At 24.7% G+C, this 22,696-nt stretch overlaps 3 protein-coding genes across 5 annotated transcripts; 2 read left to right on the top strand and 1 right to left on the bottom strand.

Annotated features, from left to right (window-relative positions):
• Nucleotides 1–1,041: 1,041 nt before the first annotated feature.
• Nucleotides 1,042–8,046, bottom strand: LOC112596112 (nuclear receptor coactivator 5). The gene is made up of 9 exons (XM_025341610.1): nucleotides 7,350–8,046; nucleotides 7,142–7,249; nucleotides 6,953–7,040; nucleotides 6,339–6,368; nucleotides 5,852–5,947; nucleotides 5,556–5,755; nucleotides 3,093–3,310; nucleotides 1,513–1,588; nucleotides 1,042–1,329 (listed from the first exon to the last, which is right to left on the bottom strand). The coding sequence occupies exons 1-9, from the start codon at nucleotides 7,480–7,482 to the stop codon at nucleotides 1,094–1,096; spliced, it is 1,185 nt and encodes a 394-aa protein (XP_025197395.1). The 5' UTR covers nucleotides 7,483–8,046; the 3' UTR covers nucleotides 1,042–1,093.
• Nucleotides 3,998–4,711, top strand: LOC112596113. The gene has a single exon (XM_025341611.1). The coding sequence runs from the start codon at nucleotides 4,132–4,134 to the stop codon at nucleotides 4,669–4,671; it is 540 nt and encodes a 179-aa protein (XP_025197396.1). The 5' UTR covers nucleotides 3,998–4,131; the 3' UTR covers nucleotides 4,672–4,711.
• Nucleotides 8,047–8,218: 172 nt separating the features above from the next.
• LOC112596111 (puromycin-sensitive aminopeptidase) lies at nucleotides 8,219–20,963 on the top strand. Of its 3 annotated transcripts, none has more exons than XM_025341607.1 (13): nucleotides 8,219–8,481; nucleotides 8,797–8,914; nucleotides 9,074–9,248; nucleotides 17,280–17,518; nucleotides 17,591–17,756; nucleotides 18,013–18,304; nucleotides 18,368–18,786; nucleotides 18,849–19,089; nucleotides 19,146–19,849; nucleotides 19,915–20,022; nucleotides 20,077–20,199; nucleotides 20,297–20,561; nucleotides 20,808–20,963. In XM_025341607.1, the coding sequence occupies exons 2-12, from the start codon at nucleotides 8,874–8,876 to the stop codon at nucleotides 20,513–20,515; spliced, it is 2,727 nt and encodes a 908-aa protein (XP_025197392.1). In that variant the 5' UTR covers nucleotides 8,219–8,481; nucleotides 8,797–8,873; the 3' UTR covers nucleotides 20,516–20,561; nucleotides 20,808–20,963. The 3 variants fall into 3 exon arrangements, with proteins under 3 accessions (XP_025197392.1, XP_025197394.1, XP_025197393.1); XM_025341608.1 differs by lacking the exon at nucleotides 17,591–17,756 and adding an exon at nucleotides 17,801–17,951 and having other exon boundaries at nucleotides 8,222–8,481; XM_025341609.1 differs by lacking the exon at nucleotides 8,797–8,914 and having other exon boundaries at nucleotides 8,220–8,481.
• Nucleotides 20,964–22,696: the final 1,733 nt, after the last annotated feature.

Genomic DNA, 22,696 nt, shown 5'->3' with positions numbered 1-22,696 from the left:
TTATAAAAATATTTTGAAAATTTTATAGTATAATAAAATAATATACTTATATATGCAAAAATTTTCAACTTTCAAATTCCTAAATATATTTTTAAATTATAATAAAATTATTAAAATCATTAATCTTTGTTTAAATATTTAATTTTAACCAAATTTAAACTTCAAATGTCTATAAAAAAATTATATATATTATTGCATATTTTAGATTTTGAGTGGAGCAATGAGTGTATTGACTTAACAATGGTATGTGTTTGTTTTCTATCTTTCATCACATTTTAAGGCTATAAAATTATTTAAATTTTCAATTATGTGGATGCTTTCTAGTAATAAATTGCAAATCTAGATGATCTTCGGGAGTTATATACTTATATATCCAAATAATTATCATTTTAAATACACGACATGATAAATATTTTTTTTCTAAAAATGTCAAAAAAAAGTTATTAACTAAGTTGAAATTCTTGAATTATTTTCTTGAAAATTTCACAATTTGTTCTTATACCAATATAAAAATATAAAAATACATTTTTATCTTTTTTTATGCAGTCAAAATTCAAATTTTACAAGAATTTACAAACTACAAGTATATTCTCATAAAAATTTATTAAGTAAAAATAAAAAAAAGGAAGGAAGTTAAGGGGGAGACATATCTCTCTAATCTTCTCCTATACCTATGTCACTGAATAAGTGTATAGTAATTTTAACACATAATTTTTAAATTGTAAAAAAAAATTGTATACATTTTGAAATAACTGACATATTAAGAATTTTGTAATTGCAGAGTACATTTCCACTCCATAAATTCCAATTTTGCACAAGATTGAACATTTAAATATGGAAAAATGTATATTTTGTAATATCTTTAAATTTAAAATAAATTGTTAAAATAATTAAGAAAACTTCCTAAATACATTTTTTGTAATGTTGAACTATTAAACTTATATTATAATATTACAATACTTTGAGATGACAAACAAAAATGTTTTAAAAGAAATATACCTACTCATGATGGTTGTTATAAAGTTTGACAATAAAACAAACTACAAAAATATTCATTTATTTACAAGTACTATTTTTATATATATATATATATTTATTTTCTAAGTAAGGAACCACCCTGAAATAAACTTTCTAATGCTTTTTTTACATTAGGTTCTTGAAGAATACTTGATGGCTCTTTTTCAGTTACATTAGATTCAATGGGTTGTTGAGGTTGAGTATTAGAAGAAAGGGATGTATTCAATATGTTTAAAATACGATTTTGTAATTGAGCCGCTTGAGGATTTTGAATAGCAGTTGCTGCAGGAAGAATTGGTAGATCGGCAACAACTAAAATATAAAATTAATTATTTGGAATTTAAAAATTAACATTATAACTACATATTATTTCCTTATTTTATAATCTATTTTTAAATGTCACAAGAATATATTAATAATGAAGAAACAAATTAAATATTAAGTTAATTCATTATTATTATATTTAACACAAAAAAAAATAAAATATATATTTACTTGGTTTAAAACTAGGCAAGACTCCAACTTCCTCTTTAATATGTTCTTCTTTTTTCTCTTTTAGATATTTAAGTATCTTTAAAAAAAAATTAAAAACACATATTATTGATTTTCAATAAATATAAAATCAACAGATATTATTTCTTTCTTTGCCTGTTTAGCCGATGTATTTTTTAATTTAATTCAAAGTAATAATCAATAATTTTAATTTTTAATTATTTATTAATTGTTAATGAATAGTGTAAGTTATTTTTTAGTCAAATTTATTTTTTATTCTCTATTCAAGTTGGATGGATTACAAGACAAAAACAGAAAAATTGCACTTTTATCTCCATTACCAGCCTTAGTACAAATATAATAGATTTCATTCGCCCATTCATATAGGTTGGAACGGAAATGGCTTACAATCATTCTGATTTTGACATTAAGGAGGTCATGCTAACGGATAAATTCATTAGATATGTAAGAAATTTTTAGGCTATTCTTAACTTGAATAAAGTTTATTGATTAGGTATAATTTCAAAAATATTATAAGTAATAAATAAGATAGTATAAATATATTAGAAGTAGTAAAACCTAATTTTTAGTCTTATAAGTTTTAATAAATGATTCTCTCAATGACCAACTGCATCATGCAATCTAAGGGATTATTTCTGCCATAGTTGGTAGTGTATGCAGGAACTACAAAAGGAATATGGTGTCTAGTAGTACAAGAAGGAACTATAAAATTGACCAACGCAAGAAGTGAGAGAGCATCAATATAACCATTCACCAGTTTTTTCAAAAACTCTACGTTAATGTTGACTCTCCTGCCTGCCAGTAAGAAGAGAACTAGTTCTTGCATAACTATGGATTAGATATTGTGTAGGACTTTCTTAGGAATTTTAAGTTCAAATGTAAAAATAGTTGAGAATTTACCAAACATTATTATTTAATATTTTTAATATACCCATTTTTTAAGTGTTCATAAATTGATTTAAAAATAACTGACTATAGATTTATATCTATCTTTTTGTAACAGCAGAAAATAATAAAATATAGTCTTTGCATTTTATATCCCTAAATCTAAGTAAAAAATCTGAAAAACTAAGGCCCATAAACCTAAATATGCTTTGAAATTTGTGTATGGGAAAGGAAAAGTTAAAAATTTCAACTAGTACGTAACATAACATAAAATCTTATATTAAAGAGGTTGTTGAAAATAATTGAAAATCTAAGCCCACTTCTGTCTAAGAATAACCCTAACATTTGATTACTAATATTTTATATAACAATATTGACTTAATGCTAAAACAAAATAAGTTATCCGTATAAATAAGATTGTATTTATAAAATTATAGTTGTTACATTACTGATTTAAGTCCTAGGGATTAAAATTTAAAATTAAATAATATATCATATTGATAAAGCAATGGCCCAATCTATTTTGACAATTGCAACTATTTATTTTTTTTATTTACTAATTTTGATATTTGAAAAAATATGTATTCTTAAATTTTAGATTTATTAAAAAATACATAAATAGTTTAGTATGAATAAATCAAATAAATCTACATTACTATTTAAAAATAATTTTTTACCATATCATACTGTAGTACTGTTATATCTCTTTGATCCTGTAATAAATTTAACAATGTGATAATTCCTTCAGGATGTTTATCACCTAAAGGTAAGCCACATTCAGATATAGGAATGCCTGAAAGCCCAGGTATGGGAGTCATTTTCTCTCCTCTAATAAATGCATCAAAACTATGAACAATAAATGCTAATGCATCTTTATAAGGCATGTTTCGGTGTTCTGGAAATATAAAAATAATATATTAATATTTATTGAAATAAATATACATTTATGTTACAAAACAAAAGAATAAGGATCTATCAGTTTTATATTACAATATTTTTAATACAAATCACTTACTATTATTATTTAAAAAAAAAAAAAAAAAATGAAAAATGAAATATTTTAATAATTTTGGTATTTGTTTAGTATGTGACCTACCGATCGAAAATCAAATTTAGTATGTGATCTACCTGTATTAGTGAGTTTAGTGTATGACTTACCAAGACGATTATCTATATTATAGGTATGAACAACCTATGCTTGCTTAACTTTATAATTATATTATACTATATTTACTGATTTTTACCAATAGATATTTTGTCATTCTAACATTATCGACAATATTATCAGTACATGTTCTGTCGTTAATCCGATATTGCGTGTTTAAAACTTTAAAATGTTGGAAGTTGAATTATATGCGATTATTTCTTCTGAAAAAACAGTATTAGAATTTTTACGAAAGAATAAACTGTTACCACAATATAACGAAACTAATTTATGTCATAAATATCACGATGAAACAAAGATGTACATGAGGAAAAAAAGATTGGCTACAGGTGAAATTCGAGAAATCAGCACTATACAATGTATTACAAAAGGATGTCAGACATATAAATCAATTCGATCAACAAATGGATTTTTAACTTATTTATTATTGATCACAAGATTTACCCATTAAAACTGTTTCTAATTTAACAGGTCGTTAAAATGCAACCATTGTTGACTGGTTTAATTTGTGTAGAGACGTGTGTTGTTCATTATTTAAAAAACATGAAAAGATGGGAGGACAAAATATAGTGGTACAAATTGATAAATCGTTATTGAAAGGGAGAAGGAAGTATAACCGAGGAAGACTGCTGCTAGGTGACCTGCGTCATGAACAAGTACAAGATAATTCGGCAGACTTCAATTCTGATAGTGATCAAGAAAATCAAATAAATCTAGTTAATTCACCTACATTAAACAGAAATTATGGTTGTAGACTAGAAGGACCATGGGTATTTGGATTATGTAGCAAAATCGGAGATAATTTGGAACAAAGGTTTTTTGTTGTAGAAACATGTGATAGAAAAACTTTAATTTTGATTATCGAAAAAAATATTTTACATGGTTCTATTATAATGTCAGATAAATGGAGAGCATATTCTTGTTTAAAAAATATAGGCTATGATCATAAAACAATAAACCATTCAAAAAATTTTGTTGATCCAACTACTGGAGCTCATACACAAGCAATTGAATGTTCATGGGGAGTATTAAAAACTAAAATCCTACGAAAAATGCATGGAACATCACCGAGATGTTGCCACGTCATTTAATTGAGGCATGGTATCGATCTATCAACAGGCAAGACATGATTTTTTTTAAATTTTTAAGCGATGTACAAAAAGTGTATTGCCAAAAATGATTAAATTTTATGATTTTTTTTTTTTTATACTGATATTCTGTAATAATAAAATAACCTAATTATATAATTTTTAATTTGAATGTTTTTAAATTAATTATTGGTCTGGTAGGTCATACATGCAAAACGAACACCTTATACGGTAAGTCCCTCGACCAGTAGGTCACATACTAAACGAATATCATCATTTTAAGTTTGACTATAACTTTAAAATTATTTGAGATGTGATTTATTTATTTATTTATATATCTATAATAAATATTTGTAATTTAATATTAATGAAATGCAACACAATCTTGAGTGATACTCTAATACTTCATACTTCCATCCTAAAATAAAATACTTCTAAATTTAAAATTAAAATGAATCATAAAAATATTTTGTTTTAGAAACACAAATAAAAGTATGAATGGTGAGTAAAGACTAGTAACCAAAAATTGTTAAATGCTTTGAATGTATTAAATTATATGTATGAAAACATTTTGTTAAGGATTAAAATTGATTAGGATAAGAGATGTTTATAAGATGTTATAATATTTACATATATTAAATATTATTTATGTATATTTTATCATAGTGGTTTTCAATCGGTGTTCTACAACTGTGATACAGGCAGACAGTATTATCATTAAAAATAGAACATTTTTTGTCACCAATTTACAATACATTAAAATAATCTAAAAATGTGTTAAAGAAAAAATTGCTCAAATGCTGCAAAAATTATGAGAAGAGTTAAATATACCATGTTTAAAAAAGGTTGAGAATTATTGGTCTATTAGATATTTTATAATATATTACCTTCAGGTATACCATGGAGTATATCAACAGTAACGCTTCTATACAATTTATTTTCATCACGTACAACTAAAACATATAATGTCCCTCTTTGAGCTAAAGTTCCAAGAACACGATTAATTGGTATATCAGGATTAGGAAATAATAAATCCACCTTCATGTTCATTTTTTTTAAGTTTACTTCTAAAAACTCTGCATATTCCCTATATAATAATAAAACATTTGATAACTTGTTACATTAAAAACTATTATTTATCTTACAAAAAAGTAAAATAAAAAATATATATTTTAAGACTTACGTTAAGGAATTGTTGGTGACAACAATTTCACAATCATTAGGGGCATTTGGATTCATCGCATTAGGATTAATTAATCTGGTTGATTTAAAATCATCACTAAAATTATAAAAATATGTAAGTAATAAAATAAACATTTTAAATTGTCCTCTATATTTAATTGTTTAAAACTCCCAATAAAATGGTTTCTAACGTGTACCTAGTACATTTAAACTTTATAGCTTATACTTGATTAATTTTCCTTAATTATAAATTATAATACTGAAATTCATTATTGATTAGATAAGAACATAGACAAAATAAAATTATGTTATTTACTAAGTAAGTTCTTATAAATAAATAAATTTTATATTAAATCTTATTCATCAATGAGAAAGTAACAAAGATTTGATAGTGCCTCAATAAAAATGTATCAATCAGAAAAAGGTTTACTATCTCTGCTTATAAAATATTATGAATTACAAAAATAATAAAATAATATTTTACTTACAAATCTCTTGGCTGGTTTCGGTTATCATTTCTGAAATCATAATGTTGTGTTATACAATATAACTTTTAATAAGCTAGGATAAGATTTAAATAACATTTAGATCTAATTCACTCTTGATATTAGTTTAAGATAATTAATTGAATTGAATGCACCATTTTTAAAACTAAATAAAAAATTACAGGTTCAATTCTAGTTTAACTGCATGATCCATTCTACTAATTGTTAAATTTTAAACCTTATTTAGATATTTGACCACTAGACATTATTAAAACTAAAGATTTTTGTACTAAAATTCTTTAAGTTCTATGTATATCAAATTTTTTTTTTTTTTTAGTGGTAGAAGTTAAAAGAGGAGACGAGCTGAGAGTTATACAATAATGCAGTAATTTAAAGATATAACTTTCATTAAGATCTTTGAAATAGCAAAATACTAATTTTCAAATATAATTAAGCTGTATTGAATATTGATAGTACTATTACTTTAAAAATATCAAATGACAAAAATTGTAAATAACTTATAAAGTTTAAAATTTTGAAAACAGTACATTGCATTTCTCATCAAATCAATTCCATATTAACTTTATTTGGTTCAATTTAATAAATCAATTGTATACCTTTTTTCATTAGCATCAAAATTTGCTGCTCTTTCATTTTTTACTAATTCTCCATTTCTATAAAAGAAAGGTCTTACTGGTTTTACATCTGAATCAAAAATTAAAAATAGTTTTAACATAACTTAACAAATTGTAATATATACAAATATTTGTAATCTACCTAAACAAAAGTATTACAAATATACATACCAAGTTTCTTGCTCATAATATAATCTGGAGGATTTTGAGCTAAGGCTTTGAGTGCAGAAGACTCTTCTACAAATTGAACAAAAACATGTCTAGTCTGAAGAGAAACATCTGAAAATAAAAGGAATTTCTATGAAAATCAAAGACCAGATATACAAAGAATATCAAAATACAAAATAAATATATTTATAATTTTAAACTATTAACTTACTGTCAATTTCGCCGTACTTGTGAAATACAGACACCACTTCCTTGCGAGTCATACCAGCCTGCGGTATGTTTGCAACATATATGCGAGCTCTGGCTTTCAATTCTTGTTCGGCTTGATTTCTTGGCCTGTTCATGTCAGCTTTTTCGTTACCCGGTTAAGGTATTCAAAATAAATCAACTTAAACAACGTGAATTTCGTCAAAGACAGTGGTTAGTAATACACATGTACTCCGACAAGCAATTAAGGAATACGCGTAGGAACAACAATCATTCAATGATCTCTGTGGCACAATCAAAACGTATCGATAATTGAAACGAATGATCTATGTTGTGAGTAATTATTATTACATATTATTGTTCATCATTACGCGTCTTATGAATAAGATAGAGGATCGAGTATTTAAAAAATACGTAGAGTAAACAACGATCGTTACACTGCGACTGCAATAAATAAAAATAAATATTTACTTTATATTTTTATCACCGGACACAAATGATGAACCATTGTTTTGATAATAAATATCAGGCCCGTGCAACTCGATGAGATTATAACCTGTTATCACCCGTGGTCTTATTGACGGGACAGTAGAGTGTCGCCACATTGAATACACGTATCGGTAGCGGATGTACTCTGTGTGAGGCCTACTAAAACGTCTATAAACTAAACTCGGTACAATACTACGATGTGGAACGGCTAATGGGTTGTGGCCCGACTGTTAGACGCCGACGACCAATGGAATGCCACGATACGGGATCCAGGATAACCGGGCTGTGTTTTATATTACGTTTTTCTTCCCTTCCAAAATAATTTAGAATCTAAAGTAGGCAAGTTCTCTACGTGTTCCCTCGTCGCTGTTACTGTTCACTGTTTAGTGTTTAATGTTTATCTGTTAAGTGTTAACCGTGTGGTATACTGGCACGTTTGTGGTTTCATTGATTCATTATCCAATATTCGTTCTCGTCTCTTGATCGAAGTTATTGTTCGTTCACTGTTGAGTTTTATCGTCATCCGGTTGATTATCGTTACATATCCCAAAAAAATAACTGCCGATAAAAAAAATAATAAATTACAAGTAGCGACTATAGTTCGATATAAAATCGAATTAAAAATATCAATTTAAACACCATCAACAGTGAGTAAATTTTTCTAATTTTACACGTTTCTGTTTTCTTTTAAAACAAATTGTACCGCATAATCTCTTATTATTATTGTTTTTGAACCTGAACCATTATGTTGTATGATGCATAATAATATTGTGTTTTTCATATGATCGTTCAGCGAAAAAACGCGCGTAATGTTTCAATGTTATTGACCCTCTGGTAGATAGGAATTCTATTTGATTAACTTTCAAAATCGCGTCTTTAAAAATGTAACGCAATTTGCAATTGATTCTTGTTTCATGAATAATATTACTATAGATGTTATTCATTAAAGAATATTTTTATAGGCCTACTTTGTGCGAAAAACCGGTTTCTGTTTATATGTATATAGGAGCATAAAAAACCGCAAACTCGGTTTACCGTTATGTTCTGTTGGGGTATGAAGAGGAGGATACCTAGAACCGTGTTAGTGTGTTAATGTAATTGAAAGCAGTATATGTATATGAGCGTGTTTGTATATATGTATATACTGTATAGTGTTTATGACATACACGCGAATCTGTCACATCATTGCAGGATATATCGGTTTTGTTCTTAGTGATTTATTTTGTTAACATTTCATAGGTGTTTTCGATTATTTATATCAAAATTGTTCACGAAAAAAGACTATAAAATGGCTGGAGTCAAGAAACCATTTTTACGACTACCAAAATCTGTTAAGCCAGTATTATATGATTTATTTTTGAAGCCAGATTTGCAGAAATTCACATTTGAAGGCAAGGAAACAGTTTCTATAAATGTGAGTATTATGGAATTGTATATATTTATAATTTTAATTAATAGTTTTATTGATTTAACTTATACATTATATATATATATATATATATAATATAATTCATATTATATTCTGTTTATTAGATTACTTAATAATATTTATCTATTGACTAAGCCATTAGGTAATTTTTTTTTTATTAATTGATTTTAATTATCATTATTTTTCATTTATATTAAGTATAAAATTTGAATATTTATCTTTTAATTCTTAATTACATATAGTAATTAGAATTTAGGTAAGGATATTTTTAATCAATCCTAAAAAATTAAAACTTTATTATTCTAACTAAAAATAATTTTAATTTTTAAACTATTTTCACTTATACTTAATTATTATACAAAAACATCACAAATTTAATGATAGAATACTTAAATTATTTAATAGTTAAAAAAAATATAAACAATAGAAGGATTCCAAAGAAATAATTTTCTTTGTATTTTTTAGTTACATAAAAAACAAAAGGTTATTGTGTTTGAATCATGTTTTAATTGTTAATTTATTCTTATAAAAGTATATCATAACCTTGTATATTATATTAATAGTATGATCAATATTTCATTCTTCAAAGCGATGCTATATTGCATAGGTAAATTTGTAAGTTGTTGATACATTTTAAATATTATCTTAAGTCTAGGCATAAAAAAAAAATATTTTGTAAAAAACTTAGTGCATAAAGTCACTTAAATTTTAAATTCATGTTCACCTATTATATTAGTCATAAATTTTTCTAGATTCTGTTCTGTTAGAACAAACCTAGATAAAACTAGCAAGTTACCAAGTATCATTCATTACTGTTAGTTTTACCCTATCTAACTCTATGTGAAAAGTTTTAGAATGATTTACACTATTTATTATTTTTCATAATACATATTTGTTGTGACTAAATGAGATATCCATAAGTGTATTTAAACTTTAGTGGCTAGGGAGAAAATATTAACATTTTTTATGGGTTTCTCATTTTAGAAAACTCTTGATGCTCCCTTGTTATTTATAACTTATAAGTAATAGCATGAATACGATGGAATAAGCATCTGCCTTCTCTTTCATGATAAACACGCTAATGGAAACACACATAAGTTAATTTAAAATACATTACCTACCTATGTCTTAATTATAATATAGTTTAGGTAGTTCAGTTTTTATTAGTTTTAAAAAAATTAAGATAATTATTTTCTACTAGTTAGTATAGTTAAAATTAAAATATAGTTTTCAATAGCTTTATTTTTTCTGAGCAAGTTGTATTTTGATTATTTAGTTGGACATATTTCAATAATAAAACTAAAATGTTAAGTATGTATTATTTTATATCCATTTGTTTGCAATTTTAATTTCAGTTACTTTTTAATATTAGGTTAATCTATAAGTTTAAAAAATTGTTCATCCATACCCATCTAACACCTAGGTTTCACAGTAATTTAATTAAGAATTTTAAACATTAAAATATCTTAACTTTAAAGTTATAAAACAAGTAAATTTTTTTAAAAAGAAAAAACAGGAAACCAAACTAAGAAACTATGTTTAGTAAGTTATAACTAGAGCTAAGATTTTAATGACTTGTATTTTTTTCTTTAAGTGCTATACAGTTCTAAACTGCTAAACTTCTAACCAAAACCCTAATTTGTTCCGTTATATAACAATTTAGAATATGTAAATATTATTTTGCATTTTTAAAGTCATTTTTACAAATATTACGTTCATTTTGTGTGTTTAAACTCATTTTTGTTTATTTTAAGCTTTTTTTTAATATGTGTTATTTAGGTAACTCAATTACTTACTTAAGTCCATTGATATTGAAAAAGTAATATAATTAATTGTCCACTCAAATTTGAATATATTTGTTTAATTTACTTCTTAAAACAAATTTTTACCTATTTAGTGTAGCATAAAAAATGAATAAAAAATTTTTTGTGTAGCATAAAAAATGAATAAAAAAATTTTTCACTCATCTTAATACATTTTTTGGTCATTCTTAATTATTTTTTTAAGAGTTTTTAAGTTATTTTTAGGTCATTCAAATCATAACTCTAGTTATAACTTAACTTTATAATTAAAAAGATTACTTTGATGGAAGTATTAAGTTAGAATTAAATAATAAATCATAGTAGGTACATAGGTATCTATGCAAAATATATTGTTCAGTGTATACTGTTATCAGCTATTTTATACCATGTTTTATATTATTATATTTTATGTTACTATTAGTAATTACTAATTTATTTATCTTTTAATATTATAATATACTGAACTTGAACTCATTTTTGATAAAGTCTTTGCATTTGTTATATTATTAATTAGTTGTATATAATGTTGTTATTGACTTATAAAGCAATATCGTTAATTTCAGATGCACTATAGAATGGTGTCAATTAATTTGATATAAATAGCTAAAACTTAGTCTAAATGGTTCAAAAGAATAAAACAATACATATATAAAGAAAACATTCAAGTATATTATTAATAATTTATGGACTACGATAATTTTAACATAATAATGTTATTAAAATAATTAATTTCATAAAAAATATCTTCATATACCTTTACAAAAAAAAATTGTGTCTAAGTACTTATATTTTTAATTTTGCACACAAAGAACTTAGGAGGGTCTTGCATTGAATTTTTAAACATTAGATGATAGAGTTGAAAATAGTGTGATTACAACTTTGTAAAAAAAAATATGTTTAACAATTTAATGGAAACCATAGTTTATGTATTGTGGTGCTTTTTTTATATATTTACATTTATGTTGTTTATTTTTTTATTTCAAAGAGATGACAATTGCATTTTCTTATATCTGAAGTAAATAATTGTAAAATAAGGTTTTTTTTACTATTTGTGTGCTTTTTATAGACATTTGAATTTTAAATTGTCTACTTTATTTATTTATTTTTTTAAATTTATATATTGTTAAAAAGTTGTTTATTGACAGAAATTGTTTAAAATGTAATGTAGGGCTTCTCATAATTTATGATTATTGCGGTATAAAAATTGAAAATTCAATTTCAAAGTTATTATAAATAAGTATTTTAATTTCAAACTAAAGAATTTTTTCAAATTGTAAACCTTTAGTCAAATTATTTTGTATTAATTATATTCAATTTTTAATTCCAAAGTTTGAAAATTAGAAAGTTTAGCAGAAACTAACATTAAATTTGTATGGTCTTTTATGATATACCATTTTTTGTTTGTGTAAATAGAAATTAATAATTTTAGTTATTTTGTTGCAGTTTAAAACAAATTATTTTGTAAGAACTAGAAATTTATTCTTCTTCAATTTATTATATTATAATTTACTAAGTACAAATGACATTTTCTATCATATAAATGTAAGCTATTTATGTCATATTACACTTCTATTGTTTGTTGCTATTGACCCTTAATTTAAAAATAGCTAATAATATAACTAAAGTATGTGATTTATTGTTGGCAATAAACATATTGAAATATAAATGTCCTTAGAAATATAGACTGACTTATAATGGTAAATCGTATCTAATGATTTTATCATTAAATTATAATTTAACACGTCCGTTTTAGTGTGCTCAATGACGAAATTACATTACTAATATTGATACACTCTACGTATACGTATATGCAGCAAAGTAACTTCCTCAGTTTTTTATTAAATTAAATCTAATTTAAAATTATTTAAATGCAATTCTATTGGTATGTCACATTTTATTATTTTTAATAATAACGTCATATCTATTGAAAAAGTTATAATTCGATTAATTTGAATTGCGTTACTTTTGGTTCCAATTTGTTACAAAATAAAATGTTTCATTTTACTCAATGAGATTTTAATTATTGTAATTTTAACATATATAATTATTTATTAATCACAGTATTATTTACCGATGTATTTACAAATTGTAATGAAATGAATAACTGATGAAGTGATGAAAGTTGGTATTACCGAAATCATTTTATCTACAAAAATTAATACAAAATTAATTAAGTCATTACTCTCTTTAATCACGCCATATTTTGTTATCTGCGACGAAACTAACACTAAATGTGCTTATGAATCATTACATAATATAAGTATTAAGTTTAATAATAACTACACTGAATAATGTTATTTCGGATTTTATTAAAATTATTTTGTTGCATTATTTTAAGAAATAGTTCACAGACAATGGTTGGAAAATCTGCTATTATGATTATAGTATAATTATTTTGTAATTAAAAACAAAAAATTTCTCACAGAATTAATTTCAAGTTATATCACATATATCTAAATACAATAATTAATAAAATTTGTATTTTAATAGAAAATTAAAATTAATTTACAAATACCAAAACCTTAGATTATTTGAATTAGAAAGTGTCTTTTTACAAAATATGTATGTATGTTCAAATATTTTAGTACTAAAAAAACCTGAAAGTTAAATTCTTAAAAATAACATTTTATAACTTCTAATTATACATTGTAATATTATATGTAATAGTCTTATGGTGATCAATTATTTTAAAATATTACGCTGGTTAGTGGTTTAAGATACTTCTTTCTTTAACTATCAAGGTCAACAATTCTAGTTTATTTAAAGAAAGATGATATGTTATTATTTTGGTATACATAATATACTACATAGCTACTCTGTATTATAACATACTTATGAAATAATAAGAAATGATAAAAATGATTATATTTCGAAAGAAAAAAATTGTATACTTTGATCACGCAGGTGTCCAATAGTGTGTACACAATAACGTAACTGTACAACGCGGCTCCCTATACATGTGTAATTTTAATTCTTTTATACACGAATAACTGTACCCTATGAACAGTTATAAGGAGACAGATTTATCCAAAATGTACCTACACCTGTGCTAGTTATTTTCAAATTAATTACATTCTTAAATAATATTTATATATGTATTTTGTATTGATCAATCTACACATTCTTCGTTAAAAATTTAAATTACGAAGTATGTATATTCTAATATTCTATCCTACTTGAATAGTAATATTCATATTTAATTTTATATATTTATATGTCATAAACAACTGTTTTTTACTATATATTCATATTTTTCATCTAAATATGAATATAAGATGTTAATGAAAAGACTATTAAAATACATATGTGCTACATGAATTCATTTTTTATCTATCGAGCCAGTGGCGCACATAATAATACATAATATATTATCTCAACATTAAGAGGCAAATTGTAATCATAAATAATTTTTATCATAAGACTTTAATTTATAATAAAAAATGATACTTAATGTAATTATTTTGTATTATATTTTAAGTTTATATAACTTGATAAATAATGTGTTAATTTTTATTTTTTAGTAGTTACGACATATTATTTTTTAGACTGTATATAATAATATAGCATACTAATAGAAATCTTATTTTATTTTTTGAAAATAAAAATAAAGAATAGTATGAAAAATATAATGTAGGAGGGGGCACCTAGTGAAGCAGCCTATTTTGATTAACGGGACAAGGGTGGAAGAGTTTAAAAAAATTAGAGAATGATTTAATTTTTAGCCTTCTTGGTAGGTTGTCAGATATACGAATAATACGATTTGAAAAGAGAGGTTTTATGTTAAGGTTGATATGGAAGCTAAATTTACTATAAAGTTTTTAGTAAGCAGTTTAGATGGACTGGTAAGGTAACATAATTGATGTTAAGGTTAGTGTGGAGAATTCTATAGTAAAATGCCAGGGAGAATTTATTAGAATGTGTAGATAGATAGATTAGATACTTAGATTTGCTCAAATTTAAAATGCCGTGTTACCATAATGGGTAGATAAAATCTCTATGTATGAAGATTTTAAGTTAAATATTTAGTTTGGAACATAGGTTAGGACAGAATCATAGCCCATATTTTTGTTTGTCGCGCTCATATGCTTATTGTAAATTATTTTTATATATTGAATATATCTATTAAATGTTTAAAAAAAAAAAGTTACATAATTTCAAATATTTTGATTAAAAGTGTATCCTGTTGTGATATAAATTTATTTTTAGATTCTAAGCAGAGCAATTAAGAGGATGCTACACAGATATTTGTTCTCACTGTCTTATAAGTACGTGACAATTTACGTTTAGCAGATTAAGTTTAGCTTCGTTAGTTCAAAAATTAAAGTAAACCTACCTATTATGAAACTTGATGGTAAAGAATATTTTCTGTGTTTGTATGTGGGTTTTTAGAATAATTCAATTTTTTAAATGAGTCATGAGCATTTTTAATTTATTATATTTTACATACGCATAACTCGCTAAAAAATTGAACTATCGTAAAACACCCTCATATAAACACAGATAATCTTCTTACCATCAAGTTTCATTATAGGTCAATTCACTTTAATTTTTAAACTAATGAAGCTGAACGTAAATTGCTTATGTTACGCATTTGTAAAACAGAGACAACAAATGTCTATGTAGCGTCCTCTTAATGTATTGATTTTACAGTGTGTGTTTTTTTGTGTCTGTATACATGATAAGTAATCGATAAAATGATTCAATTGTCAACTTTATAGGTAGTTTCGAACAGTTAATTGGATTAATTTCTAATTAAGATAGTTTAAAATAATGGGAAAATGAAATTTTTACGCGAATTCAATTTTCAATATAATCGAAATTTTTTAGTGCAACTTAAAATGTAATAACTAGAAATTTAAAATTTTCATTAAATGTTTATACAATGGCTTTTTATACATAATATAATATTCTAAATATTTAGACTATTTATAGACATAAGAAATTATCGATGTATATTTTGTTAGTTTTATTCCCTATAAATGTTAATTAAAAATTATTCTCTAATGTCAAAATTTTTGAAAACTGTATTAAATTCCAAGTTGTTCTAAAATTTGTATTAAAATTATAAAAAAACATATTAACAATTTTTTTTTGTGCGCATTTTAAGCTTAAGTTTTTTCAAAATTGCAAAAATATACAAATATAATTATTTTTTATAGATATTTGAAATTTAAATACATTATTAGTGAAGACTTGAATCTCATATTATGTGTATTAAGAATTTTATACTATATGCAATGCAATTTTTAAAATATGTAGATTAATTTTAAGATATCTAAATAGATAACTATTTATAATATGAACCTATTCGCACTGTTTTACAGTATTGACTGTAAGGTATTATTAAATAAATTTTATAACAATACTATATAATATGGTATAAATACAATAATTTTAATAATAATTAAATACTAATAAATAATAATATAATAATTTACAATGTTTACTAAAAAAAAATAATATATATACTAGGAGTAAAATAAATTACCTTAACTTAATGGTACAAATTAATAGAAATAATTGTGTCATTAAATAGGTTATAAAAGTTATAAATATGTCATTTGTTTTAAGTTGAATGAGTTTTAATTTTAATATTAAATCATTTAAAAATAAATTTAACAAAAAAACTATGTATATTTAGATTTACTGTAGTTATGTCTGATCTAATAATTAAGAAATTAAATTTTAATATGATGATGTGTGCTACCATCAATATATTAATAAAAACTTAAATATTAAAAAGTTATTGTACACATGTTGTTATGCTAAAAAAATGTATTCTTAACTTACCTAAATATTCATATTGGAGGTTGTAGTTTTATAGCTATCATCAAAATTTTAATTTTCTATTATGTGTTTTCTATGTCCTTAAAAAACTTTCAAACACATTAAACGAATGCCCTGAACGCCACCATTCTTCTTGTAATTGTCTTTCGACTAGGTTTGTTACCCCACATGATCTTATTTTACATTTTACTTTTACTTTTCTCCATAAATACTCAATTGTTTATGTTTGAGCACTTATATGTGGGTTTATGATGTTCTTTCTATTGGAAAATGTGTAGATAATGTTATTAATATAGATAGAATACGATATGTGTACCAAAGTTATTGATTAAAAATATTAATATTTTATTTCTTTAACCTATTTTATTACATACTGTATATCGTGGCCATTGTAAATTATTGTATTTATTTATTATTAATTTCACAGATTTTGGAACCAACCAAAGAAATAATTTTACATGCATTGGATTTAAAAATTGAAGAAGTTGAATTAAAAGACTGTGATGGATTAATTTCCAAACCTTCTGTTACACTATCAGCTGAAGATGAAACAGTCACATTGGGATTTGATAAAGAACTAAAAATAGGCGAAGCATTTTTAAAATTTATATTCATTGGTGAACTCAATGATAAAATGAAAGGATTTTACCGTAGTAAATATGTTAGGTAAGTTCAATCAAATTATTTTTCAGTATGGCTTTGCAATTTTTTTTTTGTTTTGCAAAAAAAATTGCATAGTGTGACTGAAAGCGGCAATCCAGTTGAATTAAACTCGGCTGTTACCATGTTGTGTTCAACTAATGCACGTAGAATGTTCCCTTGTTGGGATGAACCGGCTCTGAAAGCTGTATTTGATATATCTGTTGCCGTGTGTAACCCATCTCATCTAGCTTTGTCTAATATGGTAAGATTATTCTACTAATTTTTTGTTAATTTTTTTGTTTTAAGTCCAAGTGGAGAAGAAAAATATTCTGCTGTTACTCAATTTGAAGCAACTGATGCAAGAAGATGTTTTCCCTGTTGGGACGAGCCGGCTATTAAAGCTGAATTCAACATTTTATTGTCTGTACCCCAAAACAAAACGGCTCTTTCCAACATGGTACATTTTCATTAAACTAATTAGTATATATTTTCTTTTAATATCGCTTATTTAATTTTAGCCTGTGATTTCTGATACAACTGAAGAAAATGGAGAACGCTTGCTTAAATTTCAAAAAACTCCAATTATGTCTACATATTTGGTTGCCGTTGTAGTAGGAGATTTTGATTATGTGGAAGACAAAGATTCAGATGGTGTTTTAATCCGTGTATACACACCAATTGGAAAAAGTGAACAAGGAAAATTTGCATTGGAAGTGGCCAAATGTGCATTACCTTACTATAAAGATTATTTCCAAGTAGCATATCCTTTACCAAAAATGGATTTAATAGCTATTGCTGACTTCTCATCTGGTAACTTTATTTTTCATAACTTTATAAATATTAATAACTGTTTATTAATCAATATATTTTTAGGTGCTATGGAAAATTGGGGCTTAGTAACCTACAGAGAATCATGTCTCTTAGTTGATCCAGATAATACTTCAGCAGTTCGTAAACAATGGATAGCTTTAGTTGTTGGGCACGAACTGGCTCACCAGTGGTTTGGAAATTTAGTTACAATGGAATGGTGGACACATCTATGGCTAAATGAGGGATATGCTTCGTTTGTGGAGTTTCTGTGTGTTGAACATTTATTCCCAGAATATGATATCTGGACACAATTTGTCACAGACACATATATTAGAGCACTTGAGTTGGATGCCTTAAATAGTAGTCATCCCATTGAAATACCAGTAGGCCATCCATCTGAAATTGATGAAATATTTGATGACATTTCATACAACAAGGGTGCTTCAGTTATCAGAATGTTACATAATTTTATTGGAGATCAAGTAAACTAATATTAATTAATTAGAAAATTCTTTATTTTTTTATCAATATTTTTAATTTTTAGGATTTCCGTAAAGGAATGAATCTATATTTGACTAAACATCAATACGGCAATACATTTACTGAAGATTTATGGGCTGCCTTAGAAGTAGCCAGTAATAAACCTGTTAAAGATGTTATGTCGACATGGACATTGCAAAAAGGTTTTCCTGTAATAACTATTGAGAAAGAAACTCAAAATCCCGATGGATCAAGAGTTCTTAGAGTATCTCAAACTAAGTTTACTGCTAATGGGCAAGTTGATGGTAATTTATAAAACAACGATATTCTTTTTCTTTTTAATGATTAATAATATATTTAGGTTGTGGTGTTTTATGGATGGTTCCATTGACGTTTTCTACATCTCGAAATCCTGGAATTGTGTGTCATAAAGATATTATGTCTGAAATTCAAAAGGATATAATCATTCCTGCTAATGTAATTTCACCAGGAGAATGGGTTAAAGTAAACCCAAGTACTGTCGGATACTATAGAACTCGTTATACACCAGAATTGCTTAATAATTTTGTACCATCTATATCATCAAGAACATTACCGCCTTTGGATCGTCTTGGGTTACTCGATGATCTTTTTGCTCTTGTTCAAGCTGGTCTCTCCAGTACTGATGAAGTACTAAATTTAATGTTAGCTATGACGGATGAAGACAATTACTCTGTATGGTCTTCAATGAGTAATGTGCTTGGTAAATTAGCTATATTGTTGTCTAATGTGGAAGGAGATACAGAACAATTATTTAAACAATACAACAGAATTCTTTTGAAAAAAATATCAACAAAATTGGGATGGACACCTCAACCTAACGAAAGTCATCTAGAAACAATGCTTAGAGGTTTAGTAATGGCTCGTTTAGTATCTAGCGCTGATCCTGATATTATATCTGAAGCCAAGATAAAATTTGCTAATCACCTAAGTGGTAAAGAAACCATTGTAGCTGATTTGAGAAGTCCCATCTATAAGGCTTGTTTGTCATCTGGTGATGAGACCACTTTTAATCAATTATTACAGGTTAAATATATTATATACTCTTAAGTCATAATTAAGTATCTCTTAAATTTTAATAATTATTTTAGCTCTATAGAGGAACTGATTTACATGAAGAAAAGGATAGGATATGCAGAGCGATGGGTGCATCTAAAAATAAAGATATATTAAAAAAAGTGCTTGATTTTGCAATGTCTGTAAGTTATTATATAGTGATTATCAGAATATGGTAATGTAATTTTATTTTATAGGATGAAGTTCGCTCACAAGATACTGTATTTGTAATAATTTCTGTTGGTGGATCTAAAATTGGTAGAGATTTAGCTTGGCAATTCATTCAAGACAACTGGTCAAAATTATTTAATCAATACCAGGTAAACAAAGTTTATTCTTAGCTTATTTCTGACAAAATTTAATTAAATTATTTTCTTTAATTATTGTAGTGTTTAATATAAACAATTTAATTTTTAGGGTGGTTTCTTGTTAACTCGTTTGGTAAAAAATACAACAGAAAACTTTGCTTCAATTGAAAAAGCTGAAGAAGTTGAGAATTTCTTCAAACAGAATGGTTGTGTTGGTGCTGAAAGAACAATCCAACAAGCTTGTGAAACTATTCGGCTAAATGCTGCATGGTTAAAAAGAGACTATGAAAAATTACAAAATTTCCTTCAAAAAGTAGTTGAAAAATAACCTAAATGACTTAAAGCTTGGTCAATAATGCTCAATGACTGTTCCAGTAAGTCATAAAATATAATTATGATTGAGTAAAAAAAAATGATTTGTTCTTATTTATGTATATATTTTACTAATAAGTCTTTTAAATACAATTAAATGAGATAATTTATTTTTATAAGTTATGTATAAAATATATTACCTGCTCTACTAATGCAATTTGCTAAAATTTGTTATGAAAGTTTTTTTTTTTTTTTTTTAAACAAATTATTTATTATTTAATAATCTTAAACAAACCATTTATTTTCAGGTTAGACATAATACAAAGAAGCAGCATTTCATTAACGTTTTCGTTAACCAAAGTCACTTTGTTACATTAATGTAAATGCTTAATGGCATTACCTATCTTATACTGGGCATATATTCTTTTTTTTTCGTAAATATAAATTTATTCTTTATGGTTTAATTGTTTATTTATTTATTTTAATTGAATATGCATTTAATACTCATTACAAAATGTAACCAATACCTGGTGCTAACAAGTATTTCTTGACAATGGTCAAATGGCATCAACTGCTTTATCTCACAATATAGTACACGATACCAAAATTTCAGAAAGAACACCCACACTTTGCTCAATTTAGCCACTCCATTGCTAATTTCATTTTGAATATAATATTATGTTCTACCTGTTAAAAATTAATTAGCCACAACATATTATATTAACCTCAAGCTTGTCAAGTAAACTAATAAAGATAAATACAGTAAAACTCGCTTAAAATGCTTGATTTCCCTCTAATCAAATAAAATATTATTTTGTTCTGCAAATAATGATAAATTTTATAAAATCTTGTTAAAAATAATATTAATTATAATATATATATTTATAAATATATTTCCTTTTAACTAAATTATTTTTCAATTTTCAATATACTCTTCCCTGCTTAAGGCTTTTTAGAGAGTTGGTCTCTTGAAGAGTGTATCAAACAAGTATCATTTACAGTATTATATTTTCAAAAATAAATATAATTGTTATTTGTTTGAGAGTTTAGATTAAATATCAAAATAAGTGTATACATATCTTCAAAGATAATAAAATTATATGAATATTATAAATAATATTGAGAGAATTATATTTATTACTGAATATAAATTAAATTCAATGTAATGAGAACATTATTCTTCTTAACAAAACTTTACAAGTCACAATAATTAAAATTTAATTGATATATGACCATTCTTTTTTGTAGTTATTTTTATATGCACATGAGTTATGACACTTGGAGTGGAACATAAGTCATTACCCCGAAATACAGTAAATATTCTGTTGATAAATTTACTAAATTCTAAAATATTCCTGTTTTAAATCTCATGATATATTGTAACTTACAATATAAAAATTTGTTAATAAAATTATATATTGTTTAAGAAAAAATAAATATATAATTATTTATCAAAATTTAAATGAATAGGTATGGATTATTTTTTAAATTTGAGATGTTTATAAATTATGTATATTGTTTAAGTTTTACACAATTATTTATCTTCTTTTTTTTTTTTGAGGATGATTTCTGAATTTATAGTTTGTTCCTTACAAACCATAAAATTACAAAATTTCAAAATAAGTTGCTTCTTTATATGCTACTTATAGACTTTTGAATTTGTTAACTTCTTTTTATTAACAGATTGAAAATTGAATACAATATTTCTCATTAATTTTAAGTTGGTTTCTCTAATAACAAAATATAAAAAATACACCCAAGGATTGGAATGTAATTCATTTTTGAAAAAATAAAACAAAGAAACAAGTTAAATATTATACCTATTTCCTTTAAGCAGAGTTTGTGTTGCAAGTAGAGTTACATATAACAAAATTCTATGATATACTTTTATACATATACAATATTTATATACACACACTACAAAGATAAAAAAGAATTTATAACATTTATAAGGTGTTTAGGGTAATAGTAAAATTAAACAATAATAAATAATTTTTATAGCTAAAAATAAAAATTTGTTGAGAATTCAATTAAAACAGTTTTTTTGTAATAATTATAAATATTAGATTTTTTTTTTTCAAATATTTAATGGCATTGAATTGAAAATAGTTGATGAATCTTGCCCAATATTTTTATTAGTGTAATTTACTAAAATATATATTCTGTTGCGTTTGGGATATATTTATTGATTGAAAAC

Source organism: Melanaphis sacchari, unplaced genomic scaffold, assembly GCF_002803265.2.
Source record: "Melanaphis sacchari strain LSU unplaced genomic scaffold, SCAv2.0 Contig2_pilon_pilon, whole genome shotgun sequence".
NCBI classification, from domain to species: domain Eukaryota; kingdom Metazoa; phylum Arthropoda; class Insecta; order Hemiptera; family Aphididae; genus Melanaphis; species Melanaphis sacchari.
The sequence above is the reverse complement of the archived record's forward strand: the minus strand, read 5'-3'. Positions and strand labels throughout refer to the sequence as shown.